The 14,295-nt window shown below is 40.7% G+C and overlaps 2 protein-coding genes across 2 annotated transcripts in view; one reads left to right on the top strand and one right to left on the bottom strand.

The window, feature by feature from the left end:
- The first annotated feature begins 182 nt into the window (after positions 1-182).
- On the top strand, positions 183-4,538 carry RPL9 (ribosomal protein L9). The gene is made up of 7 exons (XM_061419949.1): positions 183-273; positions 363-478; positions 1,075-1,170; positions 2,943-3,075; positions 3,823-3,903; positions 4,123-4,237; positions 4,453-4,538. Exons 1-6 carry the CDS (start codon positions 228-230, stop codon positions 4,227-4,229), a joined length of 579 nt encoding a protein of 192 aa, XP_061275933.1. The 5' UTR covers positions 183-227; the 3' UTR covers positions 4,230-4,237; positions 4,453-4,538.
- The window catches only part of KLB (klotho beta), a 37,297-nt gene continuing 26,468 nt past the window's right edge, over positions 3,467-14,295 (bottom strand). The window contains exons 4-5 of the mRNA XM_061419943.1: positions 10,009-11,152; positions 3,467-9,050 (exon numbers count right to left, since the gene is read on the bottom strand). Of these exons, the coding sequence (XP_061275927.1) occupies positions 8,662-9,050; positions 10,009-11,152 (1,533 nt within the window). The 3' untranslated portion in view covers positions 3,467-8,661. The remainder of the gene's footprint in view (positions 9,051-10,008; positions 11,153-14,295) is intronic.

Below are 14,295 nucleotides of genomic sequence, written 5' to 3'. Positions count from 1 at the left end.
TGGCGCCAGCTTGACAGGACACCCAGGGATGCGCTGAGCGGGGAGTTGCCCGGTTGGGCTTATAACGTGCGCCTGCGAGCTGCTCCTTCCGTACCAGGGCGCAGCGGGGACCGCTCTCGGTTCGGGTCCTCCCGTATTTTTGCCGGCGCTCTCCGGTAGGAGAGGAGCTCTGTGCGGTGGAGTTTGGTCGTTAGCGGCCTTCTTACCCCAGCTGTTTGTGTTTCAGAATGAAGACCATTCTCAGCAACCAGACTGTCGACATCCCAGAAAATGGTACGAGACTTGGTGTTTGCGTTTTTCTTACGTCTTTACTACATGCTCTATACCTTGTTCCGAGGCCTCACGAGTACGTTCTCTCCTAGTCGACATTAACTTGAAGGGACGGACAGTTATTGTGAAGGGCCCCAGAGGCACCCTGCGGAGGGACTTCAATCACATCAATGTAGAACTCAGTCTCCTTGGGAAGAAAAAGAAGAGGGTGAGTTTTTTGTTCGTTTTGGACACGGTTACTTGTTTGGAAGGTTGTGATTTGAGAGTAACAAAATGGGTTGCTTTTCAAATTACTACATTGAGATTCTGTGTTATAGCTTCAAATTGAGTGTCCAGAATTATAGCTAGTTTCAGTGTTGTTGCTTTAACAAAATTGGAAGATCAAATTCTGAACAAAGTGGATTAGAAAAACTCCTTCCAGACCAGGGTGCAGCGGAGTAGTAATGATTCATAGCAGATCTTAATAATACTGTTAACAAGTTAAGTTTATTTTTTTCCTGATTGTTTTGTAAAAATCTTAGGGACGCAGCAGTGGGTCTTAAACCTGATAATTTTCCAGGATTGACGTTTAATGCAGCTTGTACCATACTTCTTTTGTTTCTGGGTTGTCGTTCCTTTGTGAAATAGTGTACTTGTAGTGCCTAGTAATAAAAATAATTTGGTGTTTTTTTTCTTTTGGCAAGTCGTACTTTTTAATTAGGGCAAGTACTAGAATTTACAGTGATTGTTGTGAATAAATGGACTTTTTTCTAAGCCTGCTTATTTCTGGAAAGAGTTTTCTAAAGTTTTTTTGTTCTGTTACAGCTCCGTGTTGACAAATGGTGGGGAAACAGAAAGGAACTGGCCACTGTTCGCACAATCTGTAGTCACGTACAGAACATGATCAAGGGTGTTACACTGGTAAGCAGATTCCTCAGACTACTTTCTCTTGGAAGGGGGGGTTTCTCAGCTGTACTTCGTGTATGCAACATAAATGTTTGCTGCAGAGAATAGATTATGCATGTAATTTAGTGGTGTACTCGAGCTCTAGTACTTGGGAAGAGGTAATGTTGGCAGATGTGTCCAATAGGCCTTCATGGGTCTTGGGATTAAGTGTTAACGCGCACACGTGCGTGTGTGTGTGTATACAGACCAGGTAGTCTTTGATAGTCTGCTAATGGTTTTTTTTTCCCCTACACAAATTCTCATTTTCAAGGTGTGTGTTTATAGAAAATTAACACACGGGGTAGACTTTGGTTTCTTGTTCGATGCCTGTCACTTCTACTCTTGTGGGGATAGAAAAAGGTGGATCTAATTTCTGAACTCCATGTCCATTTTCTTAAAAACATATCAGGGTAGGTTCCTTGAGTGTGGGTGCCATTGTATCCTTAATTCTTGCTATCTGGTATACCTTAGTAATTCAGTATGTTAGCCTCGATGCCCAAGATAAAGGGCTTTGGGGTTCTTTATAGGTGGTTTCTTTACCACTGAGCCACCTGGAAAGGCATCAGTTCAGTCGCTCAGTCGTGTCCGACTCTTTGCGACCCCATGAATCGCAGCACACCAGGCCTCCCTGTCCCATCACCAACTCCCAGAGTTCACTGAGACTCAATGTCCATCGAGTCAGCGATGCCATCCAGCCATCTCATCCTCTGTCGTCCCCTTCTCCTCCTGCCCCCAGTCCCTCCCAGCATCAGAGTCTTTTCCAATGAGTCAACTCTTCACATGAGGTGGCCAAAGTCCTGGAGTTTCAGCTTTAGCATCATTCCTTCCAAAGAAATCCCAGGGCTGATCTTCAGAATGGACTGGTTGGATCTCCTTGCAGTCCAAGGGACTCTCAAGAGTCTTCTCCAACACCACAGTTCAAAAGCATCAATTCTTCGGCGCTCAGCCTTCTTCACAGTCCAACTCTCACATCCATACATGACCGAAGGAAAAACCATAGCCTTGACTAGACGGACCTTTGTTGGCAAAGTAATGTCTCTGCTTTTGAATATGCTATCTAGGTTGGTCATAACTTTCCTTCCAAGGAGTAAGCATCTTTTAATTTCACGGCTGCAGTCACCATCTGCAGTGATTTTGGAGCCCAGAAAAATAAAGTCTGACACTGTTTCCACTGTTTCCCCATCTATTTCCCATGAAGTGATGGGACCGGATGCCATGATCTTTGTTTTCTGAATGTTGAGCTTTAAGCCAAGTTTTTCACTCTCCACTTTCACCTTCATCAAGAGGCTTTTGAGTTCCTCTTCACTTTCTGCCTTAAGGGTGGTGTCATCTGCATATCTGAGGTTATTGATATTTCTCTCGGCAATCTTGATTCCAGCTTGTGTTGGAAAGGCATAGGCAGTAGTAAAACACTTTGCATTAAGGTGGGCGCTTCAGTCCAGCAAAGAGACAACAGAAACAGATGTTTCAGTATACAGTTGTTATAAGGCTTGGTGTGGGTGATTTCATAAAACCTTGACATGAGTATGTGAGAACAGTTTTCAGTTTCCTTTGTCATGGAGGAGGAAGTTTTCCTCTAAAGTCTCTGTAGAGATTTTGTACAAAATCTAGGTACAAAGAGGGAGACAACCCTGACAAAATGTAAATATTCCTTTCAAATGGGCAGTTCCTACTTGGTTTTCAGAGAAAAACTGGGTATCCTGTTCAAATTTTTCAGCATTACTAATATTTTCTTTATTTAAATCTAGGGTTTCCGTTACAAGATGAGGTCGGTGTATGCCCACTTCCCCATCAACGTTGTTATTCAGGAGAATGGTTCTCTTGTGGAAATCCGAAATTTTTTGGGTGAAAAATACATACGCAGGGTTCGAATGAGGCCAGGTATGATTCATAAAATTTTTTTTCTGCTTGTGAAGGCTTAAATACATTTTGGGTTAGTTATAACTAAGGTCAGATTATTTCAGAATTACCCAGTATGGTTAAAATAGAAGTGTACTTAAAATAGTTCTTCTCTGATCCATAATTGATGCTTCTAACATTGAAGCAATAGAAAATTTTAAAACTTAGTGCTCTTTGATTCTGCTTTTTTTTCCTATTGAACTGGGGGGGAGTGGGAGGTCTTGCGCAAGGTTTGTGAGATCTTAGTTCCCCACTACGTATCAAATCCTTGCCCCCTGCATTGGCATCATGGAGGCTTTAACCACTGGATCAGCAGGGAAGTCCCAAAAAATGAGCTTTGACGAATACCAAATTATACAATAGAAATAAGAAATAAAATTGGATACAAAGCTTATTTATTTGGTTGAGTCTTAGTTTTTGTTTATTTAGCTATGGAATTCTTAGTCACAACATTCAAACTCTTTAACTTGTAGCATGTGGGAACTAGTTCCCTGACCCGGGATTGAATCCAGTCCCCTTGCATTGACAGCCCAGAGTGTTAGCTACTGTACCACCAGGAAGTCCCAGAAATACAAAATTTGCCCAGATAATTCAGATTCGATTACAAAACAGTTTGATTTGGTGTGTAGAATTTTAAATGAAGTAAATTGCTCCTTAATTTAAATATTTTAAATATTCTACAACTCTTATTTTATGTTGACATTATGTACATGCCCTCTTATATTTTAGGGGTTGCCTGTTCAGTATCTCAAGCCCAGAAAGATGAGTTGATTCTTGAAGGAAATGACATTGAACTTGTGTCAAATTCAGGTTTGTATGTTTACTGTGCATGATTAATGTCTGTAAAATCTTGTTTATCTAAATCCTGGAGTTGAATACCTAGTATTTGTTCATTTGGTGAGGGTTTTGTTTTTTTGTTTTTTTTTTTTAATTTTTGGGATCTTAATTAAAAGCTATAAAGTACAGCAGGTGATGAAATATTTGTGATGGGTTTGGCTGATAATTGCCTTATCTTTTTCACCCTTATAGCTGCTTTGATTCAGCAAGCCACCACAGTTAAAAACAAGGATATCAGAAAATTTTTGGATGGTATCTATGTTTCTGAAAAAGGAACAGTTCAGCAGGCTGATGAATAAGATCTCAGGTGGGTTTTTGTAATATCTGTATAATTTGATTGCTTTCAGTTCAGTCGCTCAGTCGTGTCCGACTCTTTGCGATTGCTTTAGTTGGGTCTAATTAAGAAACTTAAATGGTAGTTGTAGCAGAGGCAGAAAGTATGTTTTACATGATTGAGAATAAAACTTTTCTGGGCAAGAATATTGATGGAGAATTACAGACTATTTCTTTTCTTTTTTACAGTGATCCTGCTGCAGAAACAACAAGATAGATGGTTCTATGGACTCAGTTGTGATGTTTTAAAGAGACAATAAAAACTCTTGATTTGAGATTTTTTCCTACTGATTATCATTTCAAACTATTTGGCCAGTAAGCAGTTAAGTAAATTCTAGTGTGTTAAAAACAATAACAGAAGGAATAGGAGTGGTTGGTTGATTTTGTTGTTGTTAGAAAGATGTTGTTAGCAAGACTTAATGGCAGAGGGGGCTTGAAGGAATACCAAGGACATTTCAGGCAAGAGGAATATGGTTATCGTGGGAAGAACTTTCGGAGATGCCCTGAAAGTATCTAATTTTGCAGTGGCACAGATTTGAATATTTGTGAGGCAAATGCCTGAGTCACAGTAACTGAAAAAGCAGCTGAGAAGTGATACTGTCTTAGTAAGAATTAAAAGATGGAGTTAATTTGTATTTATGATAAACATGGTTGCTGTAGTCTTAAGGTTCTCTCAGTTATACTCAGATTTCAGCCACATGTATATCCTAGTCTTTGATAGCTTTAAAAAAACTTAAGAAACGTTCCATGTGTCATACTTCAGATATACTACTATATAGTACAGTAGGGTTGCCCCTAAACCTGCAGTCCTCCCCTATCTCATTTGTTAGAAACTCTAACCCTGTGATTTCTCAGGCAAAACATTTAACTTTGTCTTACATACTGTGTCTAGTCCATCAATAAAATCTGTGGGCTTACTAAGATCTTGGTTTAAATAAATGGAATTAATTTTATATTGAGTTAATCATTGGTTTGATAACAGTTAAATTTTTAAGACATGGGTGAAATTGTAAATACGGATTTTGCTTTGAATTGTTTTGAGATGAGGTTTGGGGTAGGTGTTGGATGATTAAGTTGTCTTTTCCTTTGAGTGACTTTTCAGTGAAGCCTGTTGTGCTCATTCCTCATGTCCATCCTAGCACACTCTGCTCCAGTTTTTGTCCATAATGTTTATAATGTAAGATTAATAGTTCTTTGTTGGGTATTGATTATATACTTTTTTCCTGCTAAGAGTCTAATCTTCATGGGGGGGTGGTGTGACCTTGTCTACCCTGGGATATTCCAAGTTCTTAGAACAGTGTCTGTCATATAGCTATTTGCTGAGTGATTGGTTCCCACATTGCCAGGGAGATTGAGGTTGTGGAGATTGAGTAATAGTAATGGGCCTCGAAATATGTTTTTAAGGTATTGACAGAATTTTAAAATTGAATTTGAGGGTTGAAACCTCCAAGTGGCAATGTTGCAGAGGGATAAAGGTGTTAGTATTAAAGAGTGTCAGTATATAGGCAGTGGTAGCAGCAATGGGAGTGTGTAACACCAGAAGTGAAGTGTGGAGACTTTAAAGGCTAACTCTTGGCAGTCTGGTTGTAACTGAGGAGTTACTTCAATTTAATAACTTAGATGTGGTAAAGGAAAGTGTAGTTCTCCCCAGGGAAGCTTTCTGTGTTTTCTGTTTACCATGGATGAGCATGTAAGTGCATCCTCAGTTTTGAGGTGTAGCAGTCTACATTTTCTAATGAGAAAACATACTTGGGAGTAAATTGCCCAGTTGGCACAGTTTGGGAGGATGGAGGGAGGGGGTGTTGGCAGAACCCAGTTAAAACACCAAACATTCACATTCCACAGTTCTTAAGTTGAATATAAATAATCAGCATAAGCCAGTTTATTTGGAATAAATTACATTGAGAATTAAAACATCTAGTCATAATTTACTGACCTCAATTTCCAGAGGCTCTTTAAAACCATAATTGCGATATTTCCATATGTATCAGACTTGGTGAAAGGGTTGTTGAACTGAATGTGGAGAATGCAACAATATACAAAGTGAACTACATTTTAAGATGTTCTTCAAGTTTCTAAAGGTAAATTAAAAGATCCTGTCAAAAGCTGCCAACAGTTCCTAACTGACTCTTTATGGTTTTATTTTTTAATTAAAAAAAAATGTATTTGGTAATGCAGGGTCTACGTTGTGGCAAAGGCTCTTTAGATGTGGTATGTGGGTTCTAGTTCCCTGACCAGGGATTGAACCCAGACCCCCTGCATTGGGAGCATGGAATCTTAGCTACTGGTCCACCAGGAGAATCCCCATGTATGATTTTAAAATGAATTTAAGAAAAACCTGAAAGGTATAACTGAGCATGGGCCAGATTAAAGTATGTACCTAGGGACTCATGTATAACAATGGCTTAAAGACGAGTAAAATTCCCAGGTGGCAAAAAAGGGAGGACAGCATTGAATTAGGGACTTTACTGTTGATACCTTATCTTCCCTGGTGGCTCACATGGTAAAGAATCTGCCTGCAATGAAGGAGACTCTGTGAAATCCCCTGGAGAGAAGGGAAGGGCAACCCACTCCAGTATTGCCTGAAGAACCCGATGGATGGACCATAGAGTTGCAAAGAGTGACTAACAGTTTTCACTTTGTGGCAAGGTGACAAGTGTAAAAGATACATTAAGCACTAAATGTAAAGACTTACAAACTGAATACAAGATAATATAATCAAAACAGGAAAGCAAAAATCTTAATTCCAAGTCTGTTCTTATGACTGAATATGGATTTATTTTTCAAAACCTTGGATGTTGATGAGTTGCTCAATTGATACTCTAGGATTAAAAAACTAGTTACTGTAATCGTGTATAGCCTCAAGCCTGATAATCAGATGAAAGTTGCTCAGTCGTGTCCAGTCTTTGTGACCCTTTGGACTATAGGTCTTCAGGCCAGAATACTGGAGTGGGTAGCTGTTCCCTTCTCCAGTGGTTCTCAGAGAAATATAAAAACTTCTTGGAAAATAAAAGCTGCTAAGGTTGGAGGAAGGATGCAGTTGGAACAAGGAGATAAAAACATCTGAAATTTTTACTATTTGAATTGGCCAGCCAGAATATTGATGTCTTAACCACTTTTGCATTTGTTTGAATTGACTAATTGTGTTATCTGTATCTTTGAAACTTAATGCTGTTATCAATTAGTATCTCAGTTATGCAGGAAATAAGCTTTCCTTTGACTCTGGAAGTCAAACTTCCAGAGGAGTAGACAATAGGTAAATATTGACTCACCTAAGGAAAGAATGGATATAAATGGGTTTAGATTTGGGTTTTCTTCCCCCCAACATTTAGAATACAGTGAATGAATGTTAAGAACAGAAATCAAAAAAGTCAAACTGCAAATTCAGTTTTAAGGATTCACTTAATCCTAGCTTCAAAGGTTGCAATGTAAGAATAGTTTACTCAGGCCACCAATATTCTGAATTGTGTCCACAGTTGGGAGGTGCCTTGTACACCTTGAGAGGTCCATATGTGCTTATGTTAGATCAGTGAAGGACTTAAGGGGAAGAGAACAAGTCTCATGGGATAAATGGTAATTTGATAGCGATAATATAAAAAAATCTTATATATCTTAGAATGTTTGCCACATCTGTCACCTAAGATTCAGTTGAATAATACCAATTTGAAGAGGTTGCTGTACTGTGAGGTTGAATGACTTCTCTGTCTTCACAGGCAGTTGGGTTTAGTTCTCTTTAATCTTTGTCCTCTGATGTTTACATGAGTTACTGGAAACTAAATGTTATTTTTTTTTTAATTATCTGATAAAGGATCTCATAAAATGAGATGTTTTATAAATGCTCAGTTTTAATTTCTGTTGAGAAAAGCTGAGGGATTGATGTGCTTAAGAGTGTATATATAACTGGCTATAGACAAACACTACTTCTTAACCCTATTTTTTTCCATTTGAGAACCACCCTGACCAAAGGGGAAAGCACCTAAAAAGTGACAGAATTTTATCACTGACAATCTCCACTGTGGAGTCTCAACAAAGTTGTACTTTCAAAACAATTTCTTTTACCATAAATAGCTACTGGTATGAATAGAGGAAAACTAGAGAATAATGATAGGAAACGGCTCATCAAACGCCATGAAACAACATATCAGATTATCTTCACAGGCTTACTGTCTAGGGAAACCTTTACCTTAGATCCAAGAACTGAATTCACTGATGTCAACACCTTTTAAGGGAAAATTTGAACCAAACAATGGAGACCGAGATTGTCATTACCTTGGCTATCACTAAATTCTCAAGTTGTCTTTTTTCTACAATATAGGTGTATCTTCTGTAAGTTACCAGTATATGGAACTGGAGTGAATTTTTAAACTTTTCCATCCTGCAGACAGAAATAAGATCAGCTTAGCTAAGAACTCTATTGTGGCCTTTCTTTAACGGTATGTGCTGTGAGTTCTTTGCTTTCCAAATTTTTCTTCTTTTTCGCTTATGAAAAATGGTAATTGATAACAGTAGAACCAGAGTGGAGAAGAAACAACATCCAAAGAATATCAGCGGTTTCTTCTGCACAAGAAGCAAGCAGACAATACATTCCGTGTTTCTCTGAGCCTGGCTGCATCGAGGACTACTGTTCTCAGAAAGGAAGCCATTGTCGCTGATGAGTTTGTTGTAAAACTGGATTGAGGATTTAGCTTTGAAATCGGGTGTGAAGAATCCAAATCTGGGTCTAGATTTTTCTTCAGTCAGTTTGAATACATAATAGCCTTTGATTTTGATTTTATCAATCAGGTATCCTGAAAAATACCAAAAATAAACATTAATCACATGTGAACTATTAGATATCCTTAAGAATTTAGTTTTCATTGAAAACAGTCTAAGTCTCATGCTCATAAAACATGATTTTCATTAAAGGTTTTTTGACATTATTTAATCAATGATCTTTCTTGAGAAGATGAATTTAGGTATAATTAATTTTTAAAAGATTGAAGTAAAACATATCTATAATAATACAAAAACACCTGCAGGAAACTCAGATTTAAGAACTGGAGCCATAAAGGTCAAAGGACTTAACTGTCAACTTGTTCACAATGTTAAAAGCAGAAAAATATTGCTTATTTACCTTGATTCCAGAGCTCAGATGTGAGAAAACTGCCCAATAACTGCACTTGGTTTCCCCAGCCACTCACTCTTACTCTCCTACTCAACTCTTTTATACCTTCTGTCAACAAACTTAAAACACCTCCTCTGTTGGAATCATCTTTGACTCTACTCTCATACACACATACAATCCTGTTGACTACCTTCAAAACACATCCAGAACCTATCCACTTCTCACTCCAGGACTCTTGCTTGGAAAATTCCATGGATGGAGGAACCCTGTAGGCTACAGTCCATAGGGTCTGCAAAGAGTCGAACACGACTGAGCGACTTCACTTTCACCACTCTTAATAACCTGACCCAGTCCACCATTATCCTTAGCCAGAGCAGTGCAATTCGCCCTGTATCAGTTCTTGGTCCTTTGCGGTGTATTCACAAAACAGCAGCAATTCTTTTGGTGTGAGTTGGATCTTGACACCCTTCTGTTTAAAACCTATAACCTTCCTATCCCTGAGAGTAAGCTACAGTTTTTACAACTGCCTTTTTCTAAGCCCATAATAGACTGTCATTAATGACCCCGTTCCCCCTCATTCTTTGGTTTGTATTACCTGAGAATGTCATATAACTTCGAGGGAAATGGCCCTCGAACCTCACCTTTCAAAGCCTCCTGAATGTATTTCTCTAAGTAGTATTTTCGGAGTTCATCATTTTCCAGAGACTGGTCATCGATGCCACTGGCCGTGATGTAAACATCCATGTCTCCATAATTCCTCCGGATCCACTTCAGCACCCTGCGCTCTCCCCAGGGCATCACGGCCAGGCGGGTGGGGGAGCTCAGGCAGGTGATGTCCTGCAGAAACTGGATGTCCCTGTCCGTGTCGTAGGTGCTGCCGTTCTGGCGCTCGTGCATCACGAACCTGGTGGTGAAGTGGTTCAGGGCGTAGAAGTCCGCAGTGCCCTTGACCAGCCTCCTCTCCTCCTCGGTGAACTGAGGCAGCGTGGAGCGTGCGAGCCCCTGCCTATTCTTGAAGGCGACGTACTCTCTCATGGCCAGCGGGTAGTCCCCCGTCTTGAAAAGGGGTTCTGCAAACCAGGCGATTTCGAACTGGAGGAAGCGCTCGGCCGCCTTCCAGTGCGAGTCCGCGTAGGGATTGGCGGGCTCGGCCCAATCCGAGTGCAGAGACAGCGACACGGCCCCGCGCTGCACAGGCCTGTACCGCCGGTCGTAGAGGTGCCAGGCCAGGGCGTGAGCGATCAGCAGGTGGTGGGCTGCCCAGTAGGTGTCGTTACTAGACTGCTCGTAGATGTCACTCAGTCGGTTAGGCTCGTTGATGGTGATCCAGAGCTTCACCAGGTCCCCCAGCTTTTGGAAGCACAGGTCGGCGTAGTCCTGGAAGGCCTCGGCCGTGGACCGGTTCAGCCACCCTCCGCTGTGCAGCAGAGGCACAGGGAGGCCTAGGTGGGCGTGGGTCGGATAGTACAGCGTGACCATTGAGGAGATGTTGAGCTTCAGCCCCTCACTGACCACACACCTGTAGTACCTCAAAGCCTGTCGGTTAGCCATGGACAGGTTGCCAGTGGGAAGGATTGAGGGCCAGTCCAGAGCAAACCGATAGTGGGTCACTTTCATTCTTGCTAACATCTCAAGCTGTCTTTTGATGCTGACAAAATCCGTGCATTGAGCAGGCCTTGTTTTCAGCCTCACTCCTTCCACTCGATGCAACAGTCTGTTGCCCGTCACATTCCACACGTACAGATGAGGATCGCTGAACTGTGGGGAGGAAGCCACCGACTCAGGCTGTGAAAACAAGCACATACGGGCAGGCAGAATCTTAGCACGCGTCCTCTAAGAGAAAGAAGTGTATGTGTGTTAGTCACTCAGTCATGTCCAACTCTTTTGCAACCCCATGGACTGTAGCCCACCGGGCTGTAAGTGGGTTGCTATTTCCTCCTCCAGGGGCTCTTTCTGACCCAGGGATGGAACCTGGGTCTCCTGCATTGCATTCGGATTCTTTACTGTCTGAACCACTTCAGACCTTCAGACCAGAAAGGAAAAGCCTGATCTTATTTTGCCTCTCACAATAGAGAAAATAAATGATGCACATGTCCTTCAGAACAACCTATGTCTTCCTGCTCCTTTCCTGTTGATGTCAGCAAAACAGCCCTGATGGATTATCCTCCCTCCCGGCCCTTGAAATTTACCAGGGAGACAGGAAAATGTAGAGAAAGAACAGCACCTAGGGCTTGGCTTGCAAAACAATTTGTCTTTCAGAAAACAAGAGGATGTTTTCCAGTTCCTGGGTCCTAAAAACCAGGTACTGTGGGGGTGGGGGTGGGGTGGGGGTGGGCTTCTCATGTGATTCTGTTCAAATGCATCAGGAAATCAGCTTGGTTCTCTCAGTTAAAAGGAACCACAAAGATGGACCTTCCAAACCTGCCACGAATTAAAGGCAAATTAGCATTCCAGTTGTGGAGGATTTCACTGAGATTAGCATTTGGGGTTAGAGGAGGCTGGTGGACCCCAGCCACAGTTCCTAAAAGAGGCCAGTGGGAAAGAGTAGGAAATGACCCCTTGGATTTGCTGAATGCGGCTAACACATCCCATTTGAAAAATCCAAGTGATGTCACACATCCATCATTCAGTTCTCCCCTTCCCATGTGCCTGTGAGAAGACAGCATTTATTCCTCCAAAGGGAGGATTCTGAACACCCTCCTTATGTAAGATAATGAAGCATGAAAGGAGAGAACCCTAAAATAACCCCCAGAATCTCGCAGGTTGACTCTTGAATCCATTCTCTGCCCCTCCACTAAGCAGAGAGCCCTGGACTCCTGTTCTAGTTCTGTCCCTTTAAAAGCAGGTTTGACAACTCTGTTTAGTGACGGAGCAATCTCACCCACCTCACAGGTGTACTGTGCAATGTCTGTGACTCTGGGCAATTGCTCTGTCAACTCTAAAGCACTCTACAAACATAAGGTACTTATGACTTGGGTTTAGTTCCCCCTGAAATTATCGCCTGTTAGGTCCTTGAGTTTAAATTAAAACAGAAAAGGACTTAAGAAAAACAAGTTCAAGATGAATAAGAAAAAGTAAAAGTTCTGTTCTTGTTTTAAAGTGCTTTTTCTTCCCATGACTGAATTTAAATGTACCTGGAATCAATGGTAATTAGCCTTTGGTAAATATTTTCCCTCTAATTGTTTTCTCATGTGTCATCTTTCATAGTCTAATTACAAAATCATATATCATTGCCCACTTGCCATCTGCCAGCTAGCTATCTAGAACATTAAACTGAGAGAACACTGATCATGTGAGCATGAAGCTAAATCTGTATATAATTATTTGAGTAAAATCATTTGCCTAGATAGCCAGTTTCAGTGTTTTGAAACCTCAGAGCATCATGGTATTGAAAGGATATTTATTTACAAAGGGCAATCTTGTAGTAAGGTAAGGTACAATCAAATGAAAATCTGTTTTACTTTTAAAAATCTCCAGAAAGCATTAGTCTTAGCAACTGTGTGATTAATCTGCTAAGAGAAATAGTTAAAGTATTGCACTCTGACCTCAGCCCCAGCTCCCAGAGCTTGGTTCTCAAGTTCTATTTTGCACTAAAAGGATTCTGGACTCCTTGGAAACATGGCTGTTTTCAGGTCTGATTCAGGGAAGGGATGAGGGGGTCCTGGTGAATATTGCACCAGAAAAATAAGAACGTACTTAAAAACTGGAAAGGAAATGTCTAAAAGACATAAGAACAGCTTGAAAGAGTCCCATATGCCAAATTTGAGATAATTTGAGCATCAAAAGTTCCAGTGAATCAGTGACAACAGTGAATTATAACATTGAAAAAAAAAGAAAAAAGAATTATAACATTGAGTTAATTCACTCATTAAACAATGAGTTTAATTCACTTAATAAATACAAAATCTAATTAGAAATTTGCCATTTTGCAATCTACAAAGTAATAACTAATTCAAGCAAGGTTCATAAATCAATGTTAAGAGCATTGGTTGAATGTTGTTGAGAAATAGGATATTTATACAGTCTCAAAATATCACCATCAGATTAATTCTTAATTACAAATGGAAAAGGACCTTTCAGTTAAGAGATCTGGCAAATGCCACATCAAGAAATCTGGTGACTGCTACTTCAACTAGTGTCTCCAGTGATGAAAGAAACTGACTTTATGTGCCTCCTATGGGCTGGAGGAAGCACAAGCTGGAATCAAGATTGCCGGGAGAAATATCAATAACCTCAGATATGCAGATGACACCACCCTTATGGCAGAAAGTGAAGAAGAACTAAAGAGCCTCTTGATGAAAGTGAAAGAGGAGAGTGAAAAAGTTGGCTTAAAGCTCAACATTCAGAAAACGAAGATCATGGCATCTGGTCCCATCATTTCATGGAAAATAGATGGGGAAACAGTGGAAACAGTGGCTGACTTTATTTTTCTGGGCTCCAAAATCACTGCAGATGGTGACTGCAGCCGTGAAATTAAAAGACGCTTACTCCTTGGAAGGAAAGTTATAACCAACCTAGACAGCATATTAAAAAGCAGAGACATTACTTTGTCAACAAAGGTCCATCTTGTCAAGGCTATGTTTTTTCCAGTGGTCATGTATGGATGTGAGAGTTGGACTGTGAAGAAAGCTGAGTGCTGAAGAATTGATGCTTTTGAACTGTGGTGTTGGAGAAGACTCTTGAGAGTCCCTTGGACTGCAAGGAGATCCAACTAGTCCATCCTAAAGGAAATCAGTCCTGGGTATTCATTGGTAGGACTGATGTTGAAGCTGCAACTCCAATACTTTGGCCACCTGATGTGAAGAGTTGACTCATTTGAAAAGACCCTGATGCTGGGAAAGACTGAAGGCAGGAGGAGAAGGGGATGACAGAGGATGAGATGGTTGGATGGCATCACTGACTCAATGGACATGGGTTTGGGTAGACTC

The sequence above is a fragment of the Bos javanicus genome, chromosome 6 (assembly GCF_032452875.1).
Source record: "Bos javanicus breed banteng chromosome 6, ARS-OSU_banteng_1.0, whole genome shotgun sequence".
NCBI classification, from domain to species: Eukaryota; Metazoa; Chordata; class Mammalia; order Artiodactyla; family Bovidae; genus Bos; species Bos javanicus.
The sequence above is the reverse complement of the archived record's forward strand: the minus strand, read 5'-3'. Positions and strand labels throughout refer to the sequence as shown.